Source organism: Agrilus planipennis, unplaced genomic scaffold (assembly GCF_000699045.2).
Source record: "Agrilus planipennis isolate EAB-ADULT unplaced genomic scaffold, Apla_2.0 scaffold240, whole genome shotgun sequence".
Lineage (NCBI taxonomy): Eukaryota > Metazoa > Arthropoda > Insecta > Coleoptera > Buprestidae > Agrilus > Agrilus planipennis.
Genome location: NW_020439153.1, coordinates 43672 through 67866, shown reverse-complemented (window position 1 = coordinate 67866; position 24195 = coordinate 43672). Strand labels below are relative to the sequence as shown.

Below are 24195 nucleotides of genomic sequence, written 5' to 3'. Positions count from 1 at the left end.
TCAGTCCTAAGACTGGTTGGACACGTACCTCCACTCTTTCCTATCCTGAGCTAAACTTCGCATTTCCCTAAAACTAGAACAACCCACATCCTTAACTATTTGCGAACAGTAATCTAATCTAGGTCTACCTCTACCCTTTCTCCACTAATATGTCTCTGACTAGAACTTCATGCCCTCTGTTGGGTTTCACCCCGCTCGAAATTTAGACATTAAATGTACGGAATAATGATTTTTGGATTTGCATCTATTCAATTTTAAAATGTGGAGTATGAATTATTTTCTTTGTTACCGTTCAAAAGGGTTTCAAATTCTACGTATTGGTAAATGAAGACACTGGAAAATAAATTGGATGCCTTTTATTTCTGCTTTCTTGCGTTCATTTTTAACGTAATACGATATTTCGTTATTATGTTCTGTATCATAATTAATAAAGGTGAACTCTTAATGAGCCGCTGTATCGAGTATTTTTCTCCGAAATCTTAATAAAACGTTGAAACCGAGTGGAATTAATATGATAATATTGACGTATCTCGTCATCATCATCATAAGGTCGCCAGTCCTAAGACTGGTTGGACACGTACCTCCACTCTTTCATATCCTGAGCTAAACTTCGCATTTCCCTATAACTAGAACAACCTACATCCTTAACTATTTACGAACAGTAATCTAATCTAGGTCTACCTCTACCCATTCTCCTCTAATATGTCTCTCACTAGACCTTCATGCCTAAGAAGGTGTCCTAACTAGCCTATCTCGCTTATTTCTTATTGACTTCCATAGAGTCCTCTGTTCTCCTACTCTTTCTAATACTTCTTCATTTCTAACCTTTTCTACCCACGATATCCTCATCATGTGCCTATAACACCACATTTCGAACGCTTCTAACCTTTTCTTTTCCGCGGCGCCCACTGTCTATATTTCGCACCCGGACAGCGCCGTACTCGAAACATACACCTTTAACAACCTTTTCCGAATTTCTAAATTATACGTTCGTTCGCGAGCATAAAAGTGACTTCTTTTTATTGAAAGCGACTCGACCCTGCGCTATCCTCTGCTTTATATCCCTACTACTTCTTCCGTCCTGACTCATCATACGTAAATTGATTTATTTTAGTATGACGTTAACCCAAATTTTGAAGATCACAATAATATTGTATACTGTAAATTTCTTAAATTACAATGCTTAAATTTTACGATTTTGTAAAACGGAACTAACCACGTACTTGTATAGGTAGGTACTTATATATGGCAAATTTACTGTTATTTTGTATTTACTTGGTGCCCCCAACATCATGAACATCAAGAACAACTTAACAAGCCATTAGAATGGTTTGTCTGCCAGTTACATTCGAATGAGTTACCATTGCGACATCTTTTATTGTATTTGGATGGAAAAACTACAGGGCCTAAATGCTTTGGATTGGATCTGAATTACAAAAATGTGAATCAATGCCTCTTGTCCAATTTACCACCATTCCCTGCATATTACCTGAAGTCGCTAGAAATGACTTGAGCACCGACCAAAAATATCTTTACGACAGCTATCAGCACTGGCATTTTTTCTCCCAAACTAGATAATGTTACACCTGGACCACTTAACCCTTCTAGATGGCTTACTACAGCAAAAAGAATCTTAAGATTATATGCTACTAAAACAGACCCCGAAGAAAATTTAGTTATATTAGCTACTTTCGTAATGAGAGTTCATGGTCCAATGTGGTTCACAATAAAATGTTATCCTTCATGTACAAACATAGCTAAGCACCTGTGGCAAACAATTACCCTAACTCGATATTTAAATGCGCCTTTGAAGAAAATCCTTGATAAGGTAATCCAACGAAATGGATATTTTGGTCATCCAGAAAATATTCTTATTGCTATGCTTGGAGACGACAGAGAAATCATACGTAAAGTAGCATATCAGCGAATTTTAAAAGCAAGAGCAGGGAATACCCTAGGGCTTCGAACATTTAAAGTGTCTGCTTAAATTTTTTTCATACATTATCACTCCACCCTACTATACATGTATTAATTCAAAATTAATAAACTGTCGTGAAATCCGCGTGGATCACTGTGATTTACTTTTTAAATATGTAGAAAGCAAATATTATAAATTTACAGGTCGTACCTGTTTTGTACATTACAAAAAATGGTAGTTATTTTAGGATTAGCTATTTCGGAATGAATATTTCCTTTGTTTTTACTTATCCACACACTTATACTTCCCTTGTGATGTTTTAAAAAGGACAATCCTTCATACTTAAATCCTACGCTGTAATAAATATGTCTTTATAATTACAATTTATATTCTTACGAAATTCCACGAAAATATATATACAGTACATTTACATTTCAATTCATCAAAGGCAAAAAGACTTCAAAAGGACCGAACAGATCTGGCTTTTAGTTATTAAAAATAACGAGTCTTTTCTAATGAAAAACTGCGGACAAAAATACTCGAATAATAAATAATACTAGAACAATAAATTGAAATAGACAGGGTGTGTAATTAGATGTTGCAGATAAAATACTGAACAAAACTAAATTACTACAGCTATTACTTTCTACTTTCCACTTACAAATCCGCATCATCATTTAGTCCAGTCAAAATAGACATTTGACTGAAAATTGGCAGAGACGTTAAATACCTCATTATAAATAAATGTCAAAAGTCCCCTTCGATCGTACTTCTGCAAGAAATTTTATTGACAATTGATGCATCCATTTTCTTAGAACAGTGAACAGAAATTCAGAAAGAAAATGAAGACGAAGAAATAATTGTCGAAGTAGAATTAGACAATTATCTAATATAATAACATTTAGAAGAAAACCACCCACTCCACTTTGATCATTAGCAATATTACCATTTTTTCAATCAATAGGATACTATCTGATGACAATAGATCGTGGAGTATACTTACTGGGGAAACCACGTTAAAAAAAAATGCTCCAAGTACATTACCCCATGACCTTGAATAAAATGACTCATTTTTGTCTATTTTGACTGGACTATATAGGGTCGTCAGTCCTAAGACTGGTTTGACACACACCTCCACTCTTTCCTGCCCTGAGCGCACACAACAATCTTTTTGGTATTTCTATATTAACCGAAGGAGATAGATACAATGTCACGAACCCAATCTGGCAATCGCCCTATAACCCTACATTAGACAATTAATTTTATTGTGATAAACAGCTGCGGTGGTGTAAACTGGGGCTCCTAGCAACCCTACACTCTAGAATTAATTTTAAACGATAGGAAACGGGCGAGAGCGTAAACAATATACTCAAACGGCTTGTTCCGTAATGTGTTCATTCTTTTCTTTTGATATAATCTGCCTAAGGCATGGAAAAAGCGTAATGACGCTTCTGGTCGTAGCATGAAAAAGTATCTAAGCGTTTCTCGGAGACAAATTAAGGAAAATCGAGTCTGTTCTACAGGAGATAACAAGAAAAACGATCTACAAGTAATGTTAAGAAGAGTCAGCCGTTTGAAACAGACAGTAACAAACCAATTACAGGGGCTTAAAGGCCTGAAATAAAAGTAATTATCTACCCACTAATTAAGCACGTAGCATCAGTAGAATCAAAAACGAAGCAAACTCTTTTAGCCCTTATCTTGGCTTAGGAATTAACAACATCAATGAGTTTGAATAAGAAGAAAAAATATTCTGTAAAAACCAGTCTCAATGTGGAGAAGAAGTTGAATATACACATATATTTATTTAAAAAATATCTTAGATTACGTATTTAAATAGTATCAATCACAAATGANTATCTTGGCTTAGGAATTAACAACATCAATGAGTTTGAATAAGAAGAAAAAATATTCTGTAAAAACCAGTCTCAATGTGGAGAAGAAGTTGAATATACACATATATTTATTTAAAAAATATCTTAGATTACGTATTTAAATAGTATCAATCACAAATGAACTGTCAATTGGCATATTTGGTTTGTTATTTCTGAGTGAAACGCAACATCCTCGGAGCTTTTTCGATATTCAATTTGGATATGGGATTTTTCGGCTGTGTTGTTGATTGTCAGTAATTGGGAAGTTTTAACAAAACTCTCAACTATCATGAAAACGAAAACGTCTGAAAAAAATTTTATTTTAAGTAGTCTTATAAATAAGTAACTATTAAAATAAATTCTGTAGCGAGCACGAGTGTGTTTGCGTGCGATCGGGCACACGTGTGCGTGAACGGCTTATCGATTCGCCGACTAGCCGCGGGCGCCTTTCTTCATGTCCATCGTATTTGTAAATATGTGTGTCATACCTGCGTTCTGGGAAAGCAGTTAAACAGTTCAAAGAAAAAATAAACTATCCGGACGTTTTCCAGAAGGTTCCCGAAAGTAAACAAAAGAGTATTTAAAGGAAGAGACGATCGCCGAGATAGGAAGAAATAAATTGACTGTTGCAGTGAAATAAATAGCGCAGTGAATAGTGATATATCAACAGTAGTGTAAATAAATAGAATAATTCATAACCTATATTTAGTAATAATTTAATAGTGTTTTTAAGTTCTTTAATAATTAGTGTAAATAAATAGTTTTTGTCGTTATCAGCCATAGAGGTTAATTTTGTTAAGAATTTAGTAAACTTTGTTAAATAATTTTAACTTGTTTGTCTATTAATTTCTAGTATAATTCATCATGTTTTTCTTTTGTCACAGTGAGTATTTCGCAAGATCACTTAACTCGCCCTCGATCTTCTCAAAAAATTAAGAGTTGTAGAAATTAAATTTAGGGAATTTGTAAAAAAAATCAGACGTGAATTAATTCCGGTGGAAATTAGTCTTGAAATAACACCATTATCGTTGGTAATATTTTCTCCCAAAAAGGATATTCAGAGGTAAAGCTATGTCAGCAAGCTTGCCGAATCCTTTTAGTGCTAAAGGATTAGGCACATGAGGTAAATGTATATTGTGTGTATCTATGTATGTGTGTAATTTTGTCACTATTAGGGAAACGTGCTGAATAGAACAACCCGCTTTGACAGGATTACGTGATACACAAAGGTCAACAGGTTTGAACGGACCCCCATAAATCTTCTTACTCACAAAGGACTTAACGAGTGATATTTTTAAATGTTTCATAAATCTAGTAGCAAACTAATTCAACGATGGAAACAGATCTATCTAAATACACGTTATCTGCCTGTATAGATAATTTCCCAAAACAAGGATCAATATCACCCAATTAAATAACATGCTGATTTAATAGGAAAGTGGCCAGGTCGCTGGGTTATTGTGCGAATTGCATATTAGTATCGCAAACACGAACGTACCAAGTGCTGTATAACAATATTCAATTTCGGATAGCAATAAATACTTTATTATTTCTAATAACACAATGTATTTATTCAAATTGATTGCAAGCTTGTATTAGCTTCTGTTTATTCGCAATATAACACGGTCTGTATTTCAGTGCGGTTACCAGTTGTTACCAGTCCTTTTTGATGGTAGGGGGACTTAAGGGGGGAAACACCGCTCCGGGTTTCATAGATAAAATACACCATTTTCATATGACTAACCTTTTGGTTAAAAAAATTAAAATAATACTGAAAATTAAATAGTCGAATCGAATTAACAGTAGATAAATATCAAACACTAGCTCTGTATTTATTCTTGTATACTTATAACTGTCTAACATCTGTTTTAATAACAGTTGATTTTATAAGAACTGAAGATTAGAAAATTAGCATTCTTTTTTATATGCCTACAATTTTTTTTGTTTTAAATTATTGCCGCTAATAGAACACAGCCTTAAGGGAGAGCCCCCCCCCTCTCTTTAGCGTGGGCCTAAACCGTAAACCATAAAGGTTGCACTACAAGAAATGTCTTGCGATAACAGGGTGCTTCACAAATATGGGACTGAGACATCATAGGTAACTTGCCTTTAAAATGCAAGGGAGACAGATAATTTTCATCTAAAATATGTCGTAGATACAAACTAGTAAAATTATCCTATTTCGATCCAAGTTACTGTGGACCTTGCCTTCCTAATTTGACTGCTGCTCGTCTTAAGGCGGTTTTACACCAAGGTCACATTAAACGCGCAACATGCGACATATCGCAAATACCGAGTGTATGCTTTTACCTTTTACCGCATGAAACTGTTAGAATATATAATATACGTACTTAACGTTGGTATTGTCCTGCTCAACACGAAATATTTTGTAGCTAGTTTTCAATATAAATTTTGCAAAAGAAGAACGTCCTTGTTAATGGAACTATATCTGGGCTAAGATGGTTTAAAGCCGTAGTCCTTAGGCTTTCAGGGCCGGCGTCTATCGATGCTGTGTTTTCTTACAACTCAGCACCTGCCCACTCACCACTGAAGATGCCGTCAGCAAAAAACGGCGAAACGTCTGGAAAAGCTAGATTCCACGGACCACGGCCAAAAATGAAGCATGCTTTAAAGCCGTTCTGATTCAGTCTTAGACTGATGAGATTGTTTAAGAATAAAGGATTAATTCAATATCGGAACATTCTTTTTCGTTTTTTAGGTTTATTTATTACACCAAAGCAAAAATTGATAAACCTTCACATCCTTTTCGAACCGCAGATAACGACATTTTTACTAACTGACTATGAACTGCTTTTAATTATTAAAATATTGAAACATTTGCTGCACTTGTTGCATGTTCGTGTACAGTCTGCTTTAGAGATACACAACGAGTACTTATTAAAGGACTCTGCTGCTTACCAGTGATGATATCCTGAAAGGAGATCCGGTTGATCGTTGGCATCGTGGAAGCGACGTTGGGAAGCGGCAGTGAGAGCTGACAACCACTCCTCCATCTCACGACGAGATTCGGCACAAAGCACCAATGACCTAAATGTTGTTATTATCTGTAACAAACACGTCACAAATATAAAACAACGGTAAGCAGTAAATAAAAGGAAAGAAAAAAAAAACGAAATTGTCAGTTTCTGTAGACGCATACACATTTTCATAACTACATAACGTACGTATAAAAAACGAAAAGGAGAATGTGACAATAAAAAAAAATTCGAAACGACAAAGACGAATATAACACACTTATAGGAGATGGAACATACTAAAAGAAATCAGTTTTGTCGTAACATCCTAACAAATGAGCAACGACAGCTACAGAAATAAAAAACAAAAGATCCGAAATCGTAAAAAAATATACTTCGTTCTATGGAAAAAAGAAACGATATTTTATGAAAACAATTGGTCGGAAACTAATGGTGAAACATTATAATCTTCAACAATATAAGGTCGTCAGTTCTAAGACTGGTTGGACACGTACCTCCACTCTTTCCTGTCCTAAGCTAATCTTCGCATTTCCCGAAAACTAGAACAACCCACAACCTTAACTATTTGCGAACAGTAATCTAATCTAGGTCTACCTCTACCCCTCCTAACTCCCGTTTCTGCCTCTAATATGTCTTTGACTAGACCTTCATGCCTCAGAAGGTGCCCTACCAACCTTTCTCGCATATTTCTTATTGACTTCCATAGAGTCTTCTGTTCTCCTATTCTTTCTAATACTTCTTCATTTCTAACCTTCTTTATCCACGATATCCTCGTCATTCGCCTATAATGCCATATTTCGAACGCTTCTAACCTCCTTCTTTTTAACCGCGCCTACTGTCCATGTTTCGCACCCGTACAGGGTCCCGCTCCAAACCTACACCTTTAACAATCTTTTTCTAATTTCTAAATTAACCGTTCGCGAGCATAAAAATGACTTCTTTTTATTGAAGGCAACTCGACCCTACGCTATCCTCTGCTTTATATCTCTACTACTCCTTTCGTCCTGACTTATCTGACTTCCTAGATACCAAAAATCAGCCACTTCTTTTAATAATTCGTTTCCTGTCTTTATATTCTTTTTAAACTTTATAATAATAATTAATTGTGGAGAAGTTTCACCAAATTTTATTACGAACTCGATGTACATTTCGCCTTCTTAGAGCATCTTCAGGAGTATTATTATTATTAAGTACAATGTTTTTTAAATACATGTTGATCATTAGTAGTTTTTTGTTAGGACATTTTAGAAATAAAAAAGCAATTTCTTTAAACAAAAAACTAGGTAATAATCAACTACAGTTTGGTAACAACCTCCTCCTAGATCCTAAGCTAATACTACCCAAGCGCCTTAGTATTTAAGAAAAATATTGTAATCGAAACTTTAGTACTCAGTAATACTCCTGAAGACGCCCTAAGAAGGTAAAATGTACATCGAGTTCGTAATAAAATTTAGTGAATCTTCTCCAAGTGTCTTTTTATTATTATTTATTATACGACGTTTTGTTTTCTCCGGCTTTTTTATTTTTACCAAGTTAATAATACTTAGATAATTTTATTGATATTTCAAAGAGCTTTAAGGAGATTGACACTACAGGGTCAGTCGGTGCGAGGAGAACAAATCAGTTTCAGTCTTCGCAGTATTCTTCAAAGGAGTTATACTTGACATACACGTACTAGTTGTTAAAGAACGGTTTGGAAATGAGAACTATTTTTAGACTTCACACGAAGTACGTAAATTCGACTTTACAGTTTCAATTGGGAATGACGTCAGCGAAAGACAATAACGTCGGAGAGCACTTAAAAATGAATGCTCACAATGGAAATGTTTTAATTGCAAAGCAAAGTACAGAGGTACTCATCACAAAACACTCGCGGCGATTATAAGGTTACATACAAAAATAGCATTTTTGAAGTAGGTACAAACTTTCTCCTAACAAATATAAATCATTAATGGGCACGTGCTGTGGATCAGATTACCTGCACATCCTCTCAGGATCTATATCCTCAGGATGCGAACAAGCAAGTACCTGCCGATCGATATAGTTGTCTGTCGAAATATAATGTTAGAAACAAGATGTTTCTAAGTAATTTGGAGTATTAGTGATTCTTTATTGATCTAGTCGACACCCTCCAAAGCTCCGAACTTTTTTCAGTAGCATCCTGTATATAAAGGAGCTCGTCCTTACTGATGGACTGATGATTAAAGCACAGCCGAAATTATTGGGTCGATTTGAATGAAATTTTGAGAAAGGATTTTGTTTTATAAATCTTTATTAAGTCTCTGGCTTTACTGTTCACAACTCGAGTGGACTACCTTAATGAACTATATAATGGCAGTATTTTAGTAAATTTTGTAATATAATTTTAACTTTTAGAAAATACTACAAATGGCGCAGTAAACGCCATCTGTAGCACGATGCTACATTTTAGGATTACGTATGTTGGGTTGAGGTTGGCTACGCTGGGATTCGTTTTCAGCAAGTAGATATCCACACAAGTGGACCTTGTTGAAGCATACGTAATCCTAAAATGTAGCATCGTGCTACAGATGGCGTTTACTGCGCCATTTGTAGTATTTTCTGAAACGCACTGCTAAGACAGCAGGTAAAAGTTGGTCTGCCTGCGCGCGCTGATGAGATCCAAAAAGATCGAAATCGCGATCCGCGCCTGGCAGTTTCGACAGAATATACAGACCACTTCGAATTGTTTTATTTTATTTAATTTTAACTTGTTTGCCTATTATTTCCTAGTATAATTCGTCATGGTTTTGCCACAGTGAGTATTTCACACGATCACTTAACTTGCCCTCGATCTTCTCAAAAAATTAAGAGTTGTAAAAATTAAATTTAGGGAATTTGTAAAAAAAAAATCAGACGTGAATTAATTCCGGTGAAAATTAGTTTTGAAATTACACCATTATCGTTGGTAATAGTTTCTTCCAAAAAGGTTATTTAGAGATAAAGCTATGCCAGCAAGCTTACCGAATCCTTTTAATACTAAAGGATTAAGCACATGAGGTAAATGTATATTGTGTGTATCTATCAGGATGCGAACAAGCAAGTTCCTGCCGATCGATATAATTGTCTGTTAGAAACACGATGTTTGTAAGCAATTTGGAGTACTAGCGATTCTTTATTGATCTAGTTAACATCCTCCAAATCTCTGCACTTATTTCAGTAGCATCCTGTATATAAAGGAGCTCGTCCTGACTGACGGATTGATGATAAAAAAAAAACCGAAACTATTGGGTCTATTTGAATGAAATTTTGAGGAAGGATTTTATTTTATAAATGTTTATTAAGTGTCTGGCTTTACTGTTTTACCTTTTCTTTTGTTTTACAATAAATGTAGTTACCTTAACATGTGCCCCTTATATAACTTTTAAAATTTACTCAATACTTTTAGCTGTTCGGCGATATATGTATCTACTAGATGCCAGGTTATTTCGTTCCTTTATTAAACACGTTATAATGGCATCGTTTAAGGTGAAACGTTGCCGGGTTATTTTAAAACTCAATTTTAATGAAGCCTCGCCTCTAGTAAATGTATGAATCCATCTTGCATGCTTCGTTCCAAGCCAAGTGTATGTACACAGTCGAAACAGTGTATATTTTGCTTTCAGTTACAATGAGAAACACAAAACAGTGACTTTGATGTCTCCATTATCTTCAGCTCTTTCATTTATTATTCGTTGCTTCTAGTCAAGAATGTTAAATTATGTCCACGTTATTAATTATTCCATGCAGGCGCCTTATCACCTATTAATTCATCAAACTAAAGGCAATTTGTCAACATCTACAGAACAATTTGTTCAAATAATTCACCTAATAATTGATGGTGCTAATTGTATGTAATACACAGCACAGTTAGTAAAAAGTTTTATAATATTATCTGATGCAATTACGGAAACAGCACGGTCACGGTACGGATGAGTGTAGACTGTCCTTTAGTAGGTATATGTCAAGATTAATTGCCGTAATAAAACGTCTTTCGCTAATAGTAAGTAATACACAGCACAGTTAGTAAAAAGTTTTATAATATTATCTGATGCAATTACGGAAACAGCACGGTCACGGTACGGATGAGTGTAAACTGTCCTTTAGTAGGTATATGTCAAGATTAATTGCCGTAATAAAACGTCTTTCGCTAATAGTAAGTAATACACAGCACAGTTAGTAAAAAGTTTTATAATATTATCTGATGCAGTTACGGAAACAGCACGGTCACGGTACGGATGGGTGTAAACTGTCCTTTAGTAGGTATATGTCAAGATTAATTACCCGTAACAAAACTATTTTCTTATCGTTAGTTTATTTTAAGGTAAAAAAATTAATAATGTTGAAAGACTAAATTACATTTTTTATTCGTGCATGAAGTCGTTTTAAAATGTAAACGTAAAAAAATACCTGAAAACTGTGGTTCACGTTTTTAATGGAACACTCGGCTAGGCACAGGTCGGTGAGATCGATCTCATCGAATATCACAGCCTGGAACAATAAAAATAATAAATAGTAACGACAAGCTTTAAACTGCATTCTTTTAAGGGAAATGTAGCAGGAGGTTTATTGAATATGGAAGATATTTATCGAAAACCGCTTGTTATCAATATAATTTGTACTACTTGCGGTCTTATATATATTTTAATTATTATTTCAATAAAATTTCGCATATCCATCTTAAAGCACAGTTCACAATTTCGCTCCAATGGGGCGCTTTTTCTTTCATAACATCTAACTCCGTTTTATGATAAATCAAAGAGAGGAACGAAGAAAATTTAAATTTGTTACCTGCTCTCATTTGAAAGGAAGTGAATCAATTTCGTTTTCAATTTGCTTGCGTAGTTTTAGTAAGGGAGTTCTGACTTAAAGTGAGTTTTGCGAACGATTCATGACGTTAGTTGGTAGAAAGCACTAAAAGTAAAATTAGCTTTCGAAAATGTTTGGTCCACGTTACCGTTACCGTCGAGGGTGGCTCATAAACTTTCCCTCTTAAATTGAAAATAATAAACATTATACATATAAATAAATTACAGTGTAAATTAATGTTCTACATAAAAAAATATCGTCAACGCTAAATACAAGACATAGAGCAAAAAAGGAATTAAATAACATCAAAACGTATTAATATTTAAGCGAAAACGTTCACAGTAAAGTGACTCTAAGTATTTTTATGCCTACGCAAAATTTTTGTTTGGGGAGGGTATCGATAAAAAAAGGGGTAGTATTCTATAATAAACTAGAACATCTTATTAGGGCTGACAAAGAGCAACAACACGATAAGAATAACAATGGTGGTAATTTTACAAACATCGCGACAATAATAATAGTGTGTAACTGTTTCAAGGATTTTAAAAAAGAATAAGGAAATTTATCGATCACACATGAAATATATATTCCTAATGAAAGATATTTGGTTTTTATATCAGTTACAATATCATAAGATTTCTGAATCAAAACTGCAACATCAACTAATCACTTTTCGATTTTGAACCAGTACAAATTTCCTCAAATTAATGAGGAAAATATTTTTGTTGCTGTTGTCACCTTCCGCCGGGAATCGAACCCGGGACCTTTGTTGATGTTGCATATTAACATTGACCACTATTAGTCACTACATAGTATAAAAAAAGGCGCTTTCCCGCTGTCTGTCCCTATGCATGCTTAAATCTTTAAAACTACGCGACGGATTTTGATGCGGTTTTTTTTTAAAGATTGAGTGATTCAAGAGAAAGGTTGATATGTATAATACATGCATAATATAGTAGGGAAACACTGATAATCTTAGAGGTTTCTAATGTGATGTCGTAAATAAACACATTTTTTGCGCTTACATTGCAAACGCTGGATGAACCCTACAATATAGATCAAAATAATGTACTACAATATTGTACATCTTAAAAGGGTCTACACAAAAGTCCGGGATGGTATATGTCTATCTCTTAGGGATAACCCACAATAACTATTTTTATCCTATACTTTTTATGAGAAATAAAGACTTATTTACGAAGCGATTGTAGGCAATACAGCATTAATTCTTATCCAATTAAGTACCTTAAATACATTGTGCATTTAATATAGTTCAATATGGCCCTGTACATCATGTAATTTAAATGAATATTTTCGAAGATATTACAGATTTAAAATGCAGGGACATAGCGGTTGCGGCGGTACCGGCCGGGAGGCCGGTTTGTGTTGTGTAATGACCAAAAAACTGTGAATGTTGCATATATAGACATTCTGTAGTATATTAAGTATGTCCAGGAGGTATCTATTGAAGATTTCCCCTTTTCGATAATAATCTAAACAAAACAAAAATATATTTAGTATCAGCATTGCACCCAAGCGAAGCTGGGGCGGGTCACTAGTAATTAATAAAACAATGTCTTAAAACAAACATACATAAAATATTCAAAATTATTTTGAGGCCCTTGGTATTATAGTAGGCAATTAACAACAACTCTGCTTTTAATTGAAAAATATGAATGCAGAGTTTATATCTATTATGTATGCTGATCGAGGGTTCGAGTAAAACAATTGCAAACAAACGCCAGTAAATTGATAATAATCCAATTTAAATCTGGTGAAACGCAGTATTTACTTTTGTGAAAATTCAATTGAAGCATTCTTTCGAAGAAAAATGTTATGCTTTAAATTCTTTGAACTGTAAATACAGACACGTTGTTGTTTAACGATTTTAAAAAGTATTTTTCATTCGAGAAAGTGGAACTTAATAAAATAATTTTTCATTTTGTCTTATGTAGATTTGATATTCTTTCTAAAATGTCAGCGAGTTACAGAAGAAGTTTTATTTAGATAAATAAGGAATAAAAACTAATGTAGGAATTGAAGGACAACAACCAATCTCAGGACTGATGATCATACGAAAATTATGACTAAGTTCTTCATCAGTTTTATTCTAAACTAGCGACCCGCCCCAGCTTCGCAAGGATGCAATGTTGATACTACTGAATGTCTTTATATACAACATTTACAGCTTTTTTGTCATTAGATAATACAAACCGGCCCCCCGGCAGGTACCGCCGCAACCGCATGTCCCTGCATTTTAAATCTGTAATATTCATTTAAATTACATGCTGTAAAAGGCCATATTGATCTATATTAAACGTACAATGTATTTAAAAGTATTTAATTCGATAATGTTTAATGCTGGTTATTGTGGGTTATCTCTAAGAGATACACATATACCATCGCGGACTTTTTTGTAGGCCTTTTCAAGATGTACAGTACTGTGGCACATTATTTTGATCTATCTCGTAGGGTTCAGCCAGCGTTTGCAATGTAAGCGCAAAAAAATGTGTTTATTTACGACATCACATTAGAAACGTCTAAAATTATCAGCGTTTCTCTGCTATATTATGCATGTATTATACATATAAACTTACCTCTTGAATCACTCTATCTATTAAAAAAAACCGCATTAAAATCCGTTGCGTAGTTTTAAAGATCTAAGCATACATAGGGACAGACAGCGGGAAGCGACTTTGTTTTATACTATACAGTGATAGTGATAGTGATACCACAGAAATAACATTGAAAGAAAATATATCAAACTTTTCATTGCCTACTAGGCATTTTCGTTGAAAAAACCACCTTATGATGAAAAACAAATAAACAAGTATAGATGAAGTAGGAGACAATTATCAAATTCTGTACACATTGTCAGGGGTAGAGACAAGGACATAGGGTCTTGTCCAAAAAACGGATAATGTTCCCAAGGGATAGAAAAATTAGTTTTATGTGATCGTCGATGATCTTTGACAGGTATTAAGGACATCGACGCGACCAAGCCGCGGGTAAAACCCAGCCAGTTATAAAATAATTTGATGTGGTTTAATGTGCAACCTGTAGCATTAGGCATGATAAAAAACTTGTAATACCGACACTTAAAATGACATTTACCAGTCGTATGCATATGTTACATTAAATTACACTTTCTGTTACAAACTGGATCATCATCTAAATTTAAAAATAAATTGCATTCTAATAGTAACAAACTACAAAGTAAATAGAAGTTACGTACTTTTGGTTCAATTTACTATACACTCTGTAAATATAATAGTATTATATAGTAATAGTTTTATAATTTGTGTAATACGTATGGAAGGGTAGTCTACTATAAGTGCACCTATCAATATCGTTCAGGCGTATATATTTTTTGGTTCTGATAGAGTTTTGAAAAGAACCCAACCTTTTTCATTTAAAAATCAATAATGAAACCGTTTTATCAAAATTGCATCAAATATGCCAGTTTTCGACCTTATATATTCGGGCTGAAACAGTACCCTAGGAACTGAGAGATAATATATTTTCGTAATCGAATAAATTTGCAGGTTGCATCCATGTTGCCAAGAAGTGACTAATTAAACTGTAATTACTTCGAAGAACGACGAACTACATAGTACCTCTTATTAAATTTACTCTAACAATCTAATATCTTCTGGTCTGCTTTCATGTAGTTTGGCGTTACTAATATATCTTCTCATATTATAACGAGAAAATGCAGGGGTCTGTTTAACTACTACTAACAGAAAGGGGGAAGAGGCTTGTGTCCATTTTTTATATTTTTATCTTAATTTTCTCAGTCATTGTTAATTATGTTTAATAGATTCATAGGTACTGTACGAATCTAAAAATTCATTATTTAAGATTCTCGTCTGTTTGAACTTTAACTAACTAAGACCTCATCATCATCATAAGGTCGTCAGTCGTAAGATTGGTTGGAGACGTACCTCCACTCTTTCCTACCCTGAGCTAATCTTCGCATTTCCCTAAAACTAGAAAACCCACATCCTTAACTATTTGCGAACAGTAATCTAACCTAGGTCTACCTCTACCCCTCCTAACTACTGTTTCTTCCTCTAATATGTCTCTTTCGCTAATAGTAAGTAATACACAGCACAGTTAGTAAAAAGTTTTATAATATTATCTGATGCAATTACGGAAACAGCACGGTCACGGTACGGATGAGTGTAGACTGTCCTTTAGTTATTATTTCCTAGTATAATTCGTCATGGTTTTGCCACAGTGAGTATTTCACACGATCACTTAACTTGCCCTCGATCTTCTCAAAAAATTAAGAGTTGTAAAAATTAAATTTAGGGAATTTGTAAAAAAAAAATCAGACGTGAATTAATTCCGGTGAAAATTAGTTTTGAAATTACACCATTATCGTTGGTAATAGTTTCTTCCAAAAAGNACCTTCATGCCTGAGAAGGTGTCCTACCAACCTATCTCGCCTATTTTTTATTGACTTCCATAGAGTCCTCTGTTCTCCTATTCTTTCTAATACCTCTTCATTTCTAAACTTTTCTACCCACGTTATCCTCATCATTCGCCTATAACACCACATTTCGAGAGGAACGTGAAAGAAATCTTAAATATTTAGTACCTCATGGATAAGACATTTTATTAGCCACTCATAAAGTATCTTGATAAAGAAATAAGATAAAAACACAGTAATTTTGACCACAAATATAATTATCCATCACAAATGTTACATTTTAGATTGATTAGATGTAAGTTTTAGTTCCTGAACTGATAAGGCAATCCAGAGTAAGCGAATTAAAAAAATAAGCAGTTCTTGAAATCATTAGAAATACTTTTCAGAAATGCTATTAAAGAAGATTTATTACCATAATAATGAATTTAACGAAAGCAATTTCTGAAAACATACAAAAATATTTTATTAAAATTAAGACTATGTTTTACAGGGAAAGTGCAGGCTTCTGATTTTTGGGACTCTTTTCCGAAAAATAAAAAACGGCGTAGGAGCATACCTAATGGTTACTTTTCTCGGAAGATTTTTGAGACGCAAACCTGAAGTATCTTACACTGAAAAAAAAAATGCGTCGAATCATTAGATAATTTGCTCGTTGGAAAATTTGATGAAGCTCCGTTGAAAAGTAACTAATTGCCTGTCCATTAAAAGCCTTTAAGCGATATAAAACGACGAAAGGCAGATAGAAATATGTATGCTATCGAAACGCTAACATTTTATTTCGGTAAAAAGTCCCAAGAATGTAGAAATCGATAGATCTGTATACTTAATAAGCAATTACTGTTATTAAAAGGTTTAAAAAGTCATATAATCCGTTGATAAAAAACCTACGTGTAGAAATATCATTAGAAAACTTTTTATTAATAATTTTCACGAATTAGCTACTAACTGCATTATTTATTAACAGTAAAATAAAAACGCAGAAACGAACAGGAGATTCAGGTTGGGATCAGATCACATATACAAATACAATTTAAACCTTCCGTAACTTAATCCTCAATTGCAAAACAGAACGAGGCTAGTAATAAAAAGAAAATTTATTCACATCTTTTGGCGTGATTTCTTATACAGAGTTTACTTACTAATTGTAAATAAAGGCCCATTAATTTCTCCCTGTATAAGGCTTCATTTGTTTCTCAAAAGAAATTTTTATCAAAGAAATGACGTTGTTTGGCTGGAATGTTTTAAAAACCTCAAAGAGTTACGTAACCATTCAACAAACTTTTAGTATTCAAATTAAACAAGGGGTGAAAGTTTCTCAAAGGTTACGCATATATTTAAAATCCTTAGAGAGAGCAAAATGATTATACGATAAAGTCCAAAGAATTGTCGTTAAGGCTTTTTAGACAAACTTTTCAAGCGGTTCTTTTTATTTGTTTTTGCAGAAAGAAAGTGAAAAAGTGAATAACAGAAGGTATAATGGTAGATATGTTTGTAGAAAGAGCTTTAAAAAATATTTAAAGTGTCATTAAAGAAAAATTTAAGTCCCAGTTAAAACTGTGAAGTAAGTTCAGAGGTAATACTTTTACACCTATTCTACAACAAGTGTTTTGTTTTTGATTGCCAACATTTGAATATCGCCCCAATTTTTTGCATAGCCCAATATATTAGCATTCTGAACAATTTTTTCGATTGGGGTCAAATGTGACATAGCTGTCATTTATACGAAACCTTATTGTTTCTATTTCTGAACACTCTATATAGGAAAACAGTTTTGGATCAGATAGGCGACCTTGTATTAAAATAGGGAATACGTTTTGTTTGAAAAATTTTTCGATTAAACTTACAGTTTGAGCACAATGAGCATATTTTTCAATTTTTCCTAAATTCAGGATCTTACAGGTAAGAAATCGTATTCATTGTTTATTCGAAAAGTATTTTTGTAATAGGTAAATCCTCTTATCTACGAGCTTTTCTTTCCTTTATCGTTCTATTGAAAAGAAATTGATATTACTTTACCTATTTTTCCCAAAACTATTTTCAAGAATTAAGATCAATTTACTTACGCGATCAACATCATTAAAGATTAGTATGCTTAGATTTGCAGATGATATAGCAGTATTAGCATCTAGCAAGGAGGACTTAGAGATAGCTTTAAATAAAATGGAAGCGGTACTGACAAAACAGTACTGTATGAAAATAAATAAAAGTAAAACGAAGTTTAGCTCAGGATAGGAAAGAGTGGAGGTACGTGTCCAACTAGTCTTAGGACTGGCGACCTTATGATGATGATGACGAGATACGTCAATATTATCATATTAATTCCACTCGGTTTCAACGTTTTATTAAGATTTCGGAGAAAAATACTCGATACAGCGGCTCATTAAGAGTTCACCGTTATTAATTATGATACAGAACATAATAACGAAATATCGTATTACCTACGTTAGAAATGAACGCAAGGAAGCAGATATAAAAGGCATCCAATTTATTTTCCAGTGTCTTCATTTACCAATACGTAGAATTTGAAACCTTTTTAAACAGTAACAAAGAAAATGATTCATACTCCACATTTTAAAATTGAATAGATGCAAATCCAAAATTAATTATTCCGTATATTTAATGTCTAAATTTCGAGCGGGGAGAAACCTAACAGGGGGCGAAATCAAAGGTTCTGCTAATTGGATCAATTATGTAATACTGATAAAAGCATTTGACAATAATTCAATCATCAGTTCAGAAGTAGTTTTGCTTCTGTTAAATTAATAGTGTTGGTTTACGTTATAAAGTGTATTATTTGAATGGATTGTTAAACGTTTATATAAGTAGAAGCATATACAGGTAAAGCATATAACGTTCACCATACATAGGAATTACACATTTCTTTGTCGACGTTTTTTCTGTGTAATTTGGGGAATGTACTGAATATACTTTTTCAGTCACATCTATTTAAAGAAATAGCTTCTCTAAAAACTGACCTAAATTAACTAAACTCTCAAAATCTTTTGAAAAAGGCCTAACACCACTTGTCCTCCTTTTCCCGACTTATCACTAATTCAGCTCATCGTGAAGCCACACTACAAATATATTCTGTATCTATACCTTACTAAAACCAAATATTAATGTGAAAATTTATTTTTAATTTTCCATCCACTACACACCTCCGCCGGGAATAACAGCAACAAAAATTTTCCCTCATTAACCATAGGTAGTGGAAAATTAAAAATGGATCTTCACATTAATATTTCACATTAACCACTAATAATAATTAAAAATGTTTTAGTAAAACCATTGCGCTATCTACGTAAGTAGCAGTTTAACGCACCTATAGTTGATTTATGACCGCCTGCTAAATCGCCGGCATAATAGGTTAGATCAAATTAATGACGCTACTGCATAGAATACCTTTATACGGTGTCTATGACGTGATAGACAAAATGATCTAGAATGATCTAAAAACCTTGGGCAACTTCAAAGTTCGCGTACTAATACATATGATGACAATGCAAAATGGTTTATTCCGCAAGGATAGGTTCCCATGGTACTTGTTACATATTGAACTACTTAACTAGAGCGAAAACAGAATTACAGGCAACATGCATAATGATGCGAACGCATAACACTAACATAACAATCGCTTATTAAGGCTGAGTGCACATCAATGTAAGCTAAGTAATGTCATGGGGTGGCTTGAAAGCTGTCGACAGATTAAGACGTACATACGAAGTTTTTCTTTCGCTTTTTTTCGGTTCTATTCATCTTTCGATTTTATTTGATATAAATCTTGATGAACTGAGTTTGAGAAGTACATTATCTAATACAAACACTGATTTATAACTACTTAAAAATAAATGTGCGAATTCGGGTCACATTCCCTCTTTGCTATCCTCAAAACAAAATTTTAATCATTATTACATCTCTTACTTAGGTACAATTAGTAATTGGTTAAACCAATTCTTTATTTTAATAGGAAACATTTCTGAAATTACTTATAACTTTTTTCTGTTGTTTAATAAATCATTTACAAAATTATATCTAAAATCCATAAGTTTGAAGTGTGTCTTAACTTTTCTGTTCTCTATTTTCAAAGATCTTTTTAGCTATACCTTTTACCCATAAGCATCGACATCTCATTACCTCCTTAGGTACGTGTAGAAGTTTCGAGTAAAGTTATTTTTCCTATTTCTAGTCTTCAAGGTTCTTTCGAATCATTTTTAGGAAACTACTAACACTTATCAATTTTATAACACCCTTAATCTTAAGTACAGATACTTTACAGGACACTGATCTAAATTTGTTAGCAATTTTCCTTTTTATTGGCGTTTTTCTTCCAATTTCTTATAGATACCCACTTTATATTTCTATTAGCCATCTTTCGAAGAACATAAAACTTAATGTCAGTTCTATGCCCCTTGGCCATTACGAGAAGGGTAGGCAGAAAATGGGCGAGAATATTTTAAAAAAGAAAACACATTTCCGGTTGAACTCGCTACCGTTATACATATATACGCATCCTATTGAGGAAAATGGGCCATTATAGTCCATTTTCCCTCATGCCGCAACCTCCCAGGAGCTACTAACTAATATTAACGATAGCTAATGGATCATTTCTCATTAAATGTGGGCATTGGCATTGTTGCCATCGTTGTAATCTGTCAAGGTAAAAATGACTCGACAAAAATACATATACCTAATAATACGTACGTATACATTGGTGGGTACTACCCCAGGTTGCATAATTAAAATTGATTTTCAAACGGTAACTTTACGTAGACACAATCCAAAGTTTGAGCAAATAATACGTAACTATAAAATATTCGTTATCAATTATCAATTGTCACCGCTACTTTTTGATCTATACATCGAAGACGCGACAACTGTAAGGATAGATATACAGAGGCAAAAGATTAGTATTCTTAGATTTGCAGATTATATAGTAGTATTAGCATCTAGCAAGGGAGAGTTAGAGATAGCTTTAAATAAAATGACAAATAAAAGTAAAACAAAAATACTGATTTACAAGGGAAGAAAAAGTAGGGAAAGAACGAATATAAATAGGAGTCGAAAAATTAGAAGAATTGGCTGATATCTAGGAAGTCAGACGGAAGGAGTAGTAGGGATATAAAGCAGAGGAAAGCGCTAGGTTGAGTCGCCTTCAGTAAAAAGAACTCACTCTATGCTGGCGAATGGTTAATTTAGAAATTCGAAAAAGATTGTTAAAGGTGTACGTTTGGAGCGCGGTGCTGTACGGGTGCGAAACTTGGACGGTGGGCGCGACGGAAAAGAAAAGGTTAGAAGCGTTCGAAATGTTACAGGCGAATGATGAGGATACCTTGGATAGAGAAGGTTAGAAATGAAGAGGTATTAGAAAGAATAGGAGAACAGAGGACTCTGTGGAAGTCAATAGAAATAGGCGAGGTTGGTAGGATACCTTCTCAAGCGTGAAGGTCTAGTCAGAGACATATTAGAGGCAGAAATAAGAGTTAGGAGGAGTAGAGGTAGACCCAGATTAGATTACAGTTCACAAATAGTTAAAGATGTGGATTGTTCTAGTTTTAGGGAAATGCGAAGATTAGCCCAGGATAGGAAAGACTGGAGGTGCGTGTCCAAGCAGTGATCACCTTATGATGATGATGATTAATTTTATATCTCCTGCAAATTTAGTCCGTTGTACATTTGAAAGGTATGTTTCAGCGTAATATATTATGAAGGTTTTTTGAAATAGAAAACGCTACAAAATAATGTGCCTAAAACTACCATTTTAATGACTTTATCGCGTTACCTTCATGACAATTTTAGCCAATAATAATAGCAGTACTGTCTACATTCAAATTTATACGTGCAGACGCGACGTTTTAAAAAAAGAATGGTCCTATGGTAGAACAGAGTTAAAAGGCTAACACGACGTTGGAAAGGCATATTTGAATGCACTCCAGGGCGTTACACGTAATGAAATATCGAGCTCCAACAAATTGAGCTAAACCGTGCAAAAGGCGAACTCTAAAAATTTCGCATCGGCGGTTCTGCTAGATGTCACTAATGGAAATTGTTGTTCCTAACAACCTGACTGGCAACCGGCTCTAAATCGGTTTTTATTTACATGTTCCGATCAATACTCACTTAATACGTATGTACGGACGCTGCGGATGCAAAATTTTCCAAATCCGCGGATATTTCAAAGCCAACATCCGCGGATGCGTACTTATCCAGCCTTTTTTTAAATAGGTACTTAGTTATTATAAATAAACGAATATTAAGGTACTTTTAAGTTATATTTATTTATAACAAATGAGATAATTTCAATTGGATACAGTTAATACATTTTGTTATTTACTTTGTTTAAAAGTTAATCATAGGAATAAATAATTTTTAGGGGAATTATAAAACGACTTATTAGTGTCCACTAGTAAGTGGCATTCTTGTCAGAAAGACATTAGAGGCCATTCATTAATTACGTAAGGACAATTTTGATCACTTTCGACTCCCCTTTCCACCATGTAAGGGTACATAAGAATTACGAACTCCTCCTTCCTTTTCTTACGTAAGATTCTATATCATTCTTCTAAACAATAAAATGTTACAAAAGGATCAATTGCACTACAACTTACAGTTTAACTTGAATCAATTATTGAATATCGTTCTATAAAATATTACATAAGAATGAGTTTTACCCTCCTTCCTCCAGCATAAGGACATGTAGAGATATTCTTAACCCCCCCCCCTCTCGGTAATTAATTAATGGCCCTTTACTGTTAACTATTGCTCATCCACAACCGTTGAAATATCAAAGCCTCTGTTACAACACGCCCGATCGGTAGAAAATTGTAAATATTTACAGGAAAATACTTTAAGGGAATGTTCTAATCTTGTGAATGATTTAGAAAGCCTTTTCCTCTTTCTAATTTAACCTCAATTAACAATTTTGGATTAAAAACCACAAGATATTGATGGTCTGGTAATTTTTTAATTCAACTTGATAACGGATTAGGAAAAAGAGTGGTAAGGAAAGGGATAGAAAAGAGACTGCCCCCTGATGGGTAGAAGTATTGAAAAGTTCTTCAAAAATTAAAAAAAATCGTATTTAAAAGCTTCCTCTATAAAATAAGGTCATCTCACTTACCTACTATGTACTACCTACATGATAAATGATGACAATTTCTATTGAAGATTAAAATTTTTTACGGGGTAGCTTTTTACCCCGTTTCCCCTTAAAACCAATCTAATTATTTTGTCGGCGTACATACTGTTTTACAATCCCTTTATCGTCATTTCTCGAATTTTTCTCTACCTCCAGATAGGCGTTTTAAATTATAAATTATCCCTTTAATGCGAATTTCTATTAATTTTCTTCGGAAAAATCAGCCGCAACAATTATCAACGGTTCAAGCCTTTAAGCGGAAATTTTTCTTAATATAAATTGTAACTCTAACTTACTGCCTGGTTCGAATATATTAAAAATAGTAAAAGTCTATGGAATAACATCAAAAATTGAACTTTTCCTATGCCAACCTTCTCCTCAGGGGGAAGCTTTTCCTACCTCGTTTTCCATCTCCTTGATGCCGAGCCAAAATTACTGCCTACCTGATTTTGTGATTGAACAAAAAGCTCAGGTGAATGAAGTGTGTTAGATTTGCCTTCATATTTCGTAAATTACGAAAAGGAAAAGCAAAGCAATAGGCAATCCCCTTCGAATAAATGTAACGGCAATTCGGGAAAGAAAAGAGGGTTTTCAGATCAAGGGAGTTATAAAAAGCTACCTAATAAACGTTTCATATAGTAGGATCTACTGTAATACATTTGAAAGCCTTACATTTTACATAAAGCATTTACCTAATTACATTTCGTTCACGAAACTGAATTGTAATCACAATACGTAGGCTAATTTGAACAACTCTTGTCAAAATTTCACATTTGCTGAATTATTTATTCAATTTTATCTGCAGCAATTACACGATATAACTTTTAGTCGGCTTCATTTCATATTTAATTCAATTGATTATACGATTGCTTATGTCACAGCAAGCTCTCAAACAGGTTAATAACAAAAAACTCCTTTTTGCTTTGATTCAAATTCGACAAGTACAAGTTATTCGCATCAATTAATACTGAATTTTCGGTAATATATATTATTATATTATAATATACTAGTGACCCGCCCCAGCTTCGCAC

General features: G+C 33.7%; 1 protein-coding gene across 1 annotated transcript in view; it reads right to left on the bottom strand.

Moving 5' to 3' along the window:
* The window catches only part of LOC112905436 (diacylglycerol kinase eta-like), a 50295-nt gene that overhangs the window by 16575 nt on the left and 9525 nt on the right, over positions 1-24195 (bottom strand). The window contains exons 3-4 of the mRNA XM_025977868.1: positions 11196-11276; positions 6712-6857 (exon numbers count right to left, since the gene is read on the bottom strand). Coding sequence (XP_025833653.1) covers positions 6712-6857; positions 11196-11276 — 227 coding nt within the window. The remainder of the gene's footprint in view (positions 1-6711; positions 6858-11195; positions 11277-24195) is intronic.